Here is a 4,485-nt window from a genome sequence, read left to right on the forward strand (position 1 = left end):
GCTATTTAACCTGCGTCTCTAACTACCTTGTTATGTTTAGGCAAGTTAACCCGACTGTTTAGGTTATTTCTGTGTTCGCTGCCTACGCGTGAAATGTGTGGTTTATTTTTGCTGCCTGACAGGCGTCTTTTGCTGTCGCCATATTCTTTAACTCGCGAACCCCGCTATATATATAAGCGTACACAAGCAAACAGAATTGTGGGCGTGTAATTCTGAACAGCAAACGATGCGCTAACGTGAAATAGATACGGCAGTAGAAGAAAAAAACAAGCGAAATGAACTGTTTTCGTCGAAAAGGCGTCGCCGGCGCAAACACCGCATACCTCATCAGGGTTTTCGCGCAGCAATTACGAGCTCTTTCGGCGAAAATCTTCCGCCGCGCGATTTATTCACAGTGAAGCGACAAAACAAATATACAGGGAAGCGGCGGCGACCGAACAGAAAGCAATAAATATAAATAGGCAGGAGATAGCGCGTACTTCTGTGCGTCAATGCCTAAAGTTGGCTTGCAATTTGTGACTGGTGCAAAAGCAAATCACTGGCAAGTGCTCGGGTCTAGCCCTGGTGTTTTGACATGTCTGTCAGCTAAAGGCACAAAGCGAGCGCAATTAGAAGCGACGGGCAAAAATGATGGAAGCTATTCTACGCATAAATGGCAAACGAAAAATGTGGTACACTGTAAATGGAAGGATATCAAGTGATTTTTTTTGCAAAGTGCGGTTATTCTTAAAAGTTAGGCCACCATTTTTATGAAGTAGACGACACCATATTGGAAGCACAACACACGTTAAATGGGAAATATACCTGTAAAACAAACTGGGCGTTTTAAGTTGTGGTGTTAATGCGACTGACATGTCAAACAAGAAACTTGGTAAATAAGGCACCGTTTAAGTTTTTAGTTATAACAGCTCCAGTCTGTTAAGCTTTCCTAAAACGCGAAATTAATATTGGAGAACGTAATAAAACTATTTGATTTAGTAAATTAGGTGAGTTTAGTATTTTGCATGTGAAAACACAACTTTGTTTAATGCAACTTTGAAAAATTGTTACTCGCTGAAAGGTAGCGCGTTGCTTTTCAAAACATTTTTTTTTTTGGCAAAACAAACTTACCTAAATATGCACGAAAATAAAGTTAGGAGTTTTATGCAAATAGAAAACTATTTTAAAAATCCGAAGCACTGGCAGCTCAAATTTGAAGCTAACGAGTAAGTGTTTTTACTCGAAATTTCCATTTTTTCCAAAATATCTCTCGGTGCAAAAGCTTGTTTCTTATGCTAAAAAGGAGTTTTACATTGGAATTACTTCCCGTAGAGTTGGAGCGAAGCTTAATCTTCTTGTTCTGGCAACAACAGGTCTCTGAGTGTAAGGCGAGGCCAGGTTCGGGAGGGAATACCTCGCGCTCTTTTGACCTTCCCTCACGACCTTCAAATCCCCACAAACGTCCTTGCTGTGACCTTGGGGCGCGGCTCGACCTTGACCGCGCTGACTTTGATCCCCGAAATCGCGGGGGTGCCACATTGTGACGTCACACTTGTCCGACACGACCGCCACCTGAGAATTCCGGGGGGTCCCCGCCGCAGTGACGTTACTGTGACGTAATGAGTCATCGGTGACGCTTGCCGCGTTTGTGCTCGGGTTGTAAGCCGAGGCGAGGCCCGCTTCCGTATCTTTAACCGCACGCGAGGAGCAGTTTTCCGGATCTTTAGCGTGCGCTGCTTCCTCTTCAGTGTTGTTGTTGTTGTTGCCATGGCGACCGATCGCGAAGAGGTTTAGGGACTTGAGAAGGTGCAGTCCGAACCCCCGGTGCTTCCCCGGGGTGGGGGTGGGTTCCACGATGGTGAACCCCTCGATGGTGACCTTGGATTGACTTCTGCTCTCCTGCCATTTCACCCAACGTCGTTTCTCGCGGATTCGAACGCATTTCCTGGCGAAGCACACAGGGCGTTAGTTTAGAAGTGCACAGGCCCTTGAGGTTTTTGTTATTGATTAAAAGTGTTTACCTTTACGGAATCAAACCAGTGTAAGTCTAAGTTTCTGCTTGTCGATCACCGCTCTGCTGACGCGTATATTAACACGTAAATAGGGTAATTCGGTGGCACTATATAAGACTAAGGTATGATCTGATGAAGCAACGTTGTGCTTGTCTAGAATTCAATATAACTTGCTTTTATATAGTGCCATTTGATTACCCTATTTATAGTATTAGACAAATACGGCCATTTACAAAGATTAATAGGTAAATCATAGCTAAAATACTTGTTTTTAAAAAGAATCAGACAAATGTATATAACTGCACTGTTCTAGATTTCAAAAACTTTGTGTTTTAGCTGCCTTTCTATCAGAAAAAAATATTAAATGCTTGTTTACAAATGATCATTCTTTATTTTGATATTGTTAAACGCAATTTTCAATTTTCCTATTTTAAATTTTTAATCTGGACAATGCAAACTCAATTTGGTTTGCAAAGTAAACATTAGCTGGTCTCTAATATTGATTTATTTACTGAACTTTACGCGACTTATAACGCAAGACGAAATGAATTCTGTTGAAAATAGATTTAAGAAAGCTTTAAAACCACGCAAGATCATTTCATGTTAACCCTTTAAGACTTTTCTCAATGACGAATTAAACGTTTGACCTTTCGTGATTTAATTATTTGGCTAACCATAAGTACAAAATGCAACACATGTATACACTGGATTATGCCTGCATATAGCATAAGGCATTTCACGAATAGCTATAGAAATCGCTCAAGTATACGCAGAGATTAGTAGGTTTACTTTAAGAAGGTTGAAAACATTCAGCACCTTTATTGGTGGCTACATTCGGGCGCTTTTGGGTTATGCAAATCTGTATAGTTAAATATACCGCATTGAAATGCTCGTTTAAAATTGTAGTTAAAGTGCAAGATCAAGAAAAAAAGCATAGAAGGCTAGGTAATAAAATTTAGTTTAACAACGGTATGCATTCCAATATCGTTTTTCTAATATAGATAAATAAAAATATAATTTTTTTCGTGGCGACCCATATATATTAAACATACCTATAACAGCTAAGCTTTGACGATCTAATTCTCTTTACTGAACGATTTGTAAGCTCAAAGCTTAACAAAACGCAAGTATGAGAACTATTGTAAAATATAGGACCATTTATTCGTATTGCATCCGCCATTTTATTAAACTTTAGAGACATCTTGCACAATATCTACTTAATCAAATATGTGAACTACTACAGCCGCCGACCCAACCAAATCAAACGGCGCCATATTTTTTGGTCGCGACCATTGGGTGAGAAACAATGTCCTAAATAAACTACTATAATTTCAAGTGATTCGTTAGTGTTACCTCCAAGTCACGAATCCTGTCACGATCATGGCAATCACGAGGATGGAAGCGATTGAGATCCCGATGATGACCTCGGAGCTCCAGGGTTTGGTTGGAGCTTTTTCATCCTCGGAGTAAATAAAGTCTATGTAGGTGATCTCGCATCTTGTTCCCTGGAATCCACTTCGACAACTGGAGGAAAAAAAATAAGTCAGAAAAACAACAATGACTTAAGATGAATCAGGTGGCACTATATAAAGACGAATTATATTGAATTCTCAACAAGTTTTCGCACAACCGTGCTTCATATTAACTTTTGAACACAATTCACGGGTTTCCTTGGCAATTTCAATAAAAATGTCGCAGCCATAACATTATGTCAATTTTTTCTACTGTTATGGAATTTCTTTTTTCAAAAAACACATAAACTAATTTAAAATTATTTAACATAACAAAACTGTTAGTTTTACAAAGCAAAATATTGTAAGCTCTTTTCGTTAAAAATGCCAACAAACACGTGAATAAAATGTATGAATTTATTGATCATAATCGTTTTGCTCGCGCGCATATTCAGTAAATTTCTACATCAAAAGGAGCTGTTTTAAGTTCTGATAAAGATAATTTTCCAGGCCTTGGCCCATTACTTTCGCCTTCTTAAATACAAAAAACATTTACTTTTGCCTTCTTAAATACAAAAAACATTTACTTTTTGCCTTGTTAAATACAAATTCGGGATGTGCGGAATATTTATGGTTTCTTACTTGCAAGTTAATAGATCTGGGATATCGAAGTTACAAGTTGCCTGATTGAGGCAGAATCCATTGGCACATTGTTCTTGAAGCTCTGGGTCTGTGCTGGACATGTTGGCCGATGTTACACTAGAGGGCGCTGTAGTCATCACAGTAAGTCTGGAAACGAAATTTGGGTTGAGAAATAATAGCAAAAATTGGGGGGGTTAAGAAATAATAGCAAAAAATTGGGGGGGGTTGAGAAATAATAGCAAAAATTGGGGGGGGGGTTGAGAAATAATAGCAAAAAATTGGGGTTGAGAAATTTTCTTCTCCGATTCGCGTAAATGGATTTTTAAAGTTGCCAAGTTTTAATTTGAAGTTTAAAACAAAGTTTTTTGTATTATCTAAAGGTTTTGCAAAGCTTTCGAATT

The 4,485-nt window shown here is 38.8% G+C and overlaps 1 protein-coding gene across 1 annotated transcript; it reads right to left on the reverse strand.

Moving 5' to 3' along the window:
- Positions 1-714: 714 nt before the first annotated feature.
- Positions 715-4,225, reverse strand: LOC146135258 (uncharacterized). The gene is made up of 3 exons (XM_083395808.1): positions 4,085-4,225; positions 3,345-3,515; positions 715-1,924 (listed from the first exon to the last, which is right to left on the reverse strand). The coding sequence occupies exons 1-3, from the start codon at positions 4,219-4,221 to the stop codon at positions 1,288-1,290; spliced, it is 945 nt and encodes a 314-aa protein (XP_083251934.1). The 5' UTR covers positions 4,222-4,225; the 3' UTR covers positions 715-1,287.
- Between the last annotated feature and the right edge of the window lie 260 nt (positions 4,226-4,485).

Source organism: Ascidiella aspersa, chromosome 8, assembly GCF_963924565.1.
Source record: "Ascidiella aspersa chromosome 8, kaAscAspe10.2, whole genome shotgun sequence".
In the NCBI taxonomy this organism is placed as follows: Eukaryota; Metazoa; Chordata; class Ascidiacea; order Phlebobranchia; family Ascidiidae; genus Ascidiella; species Ascidiella aspersa.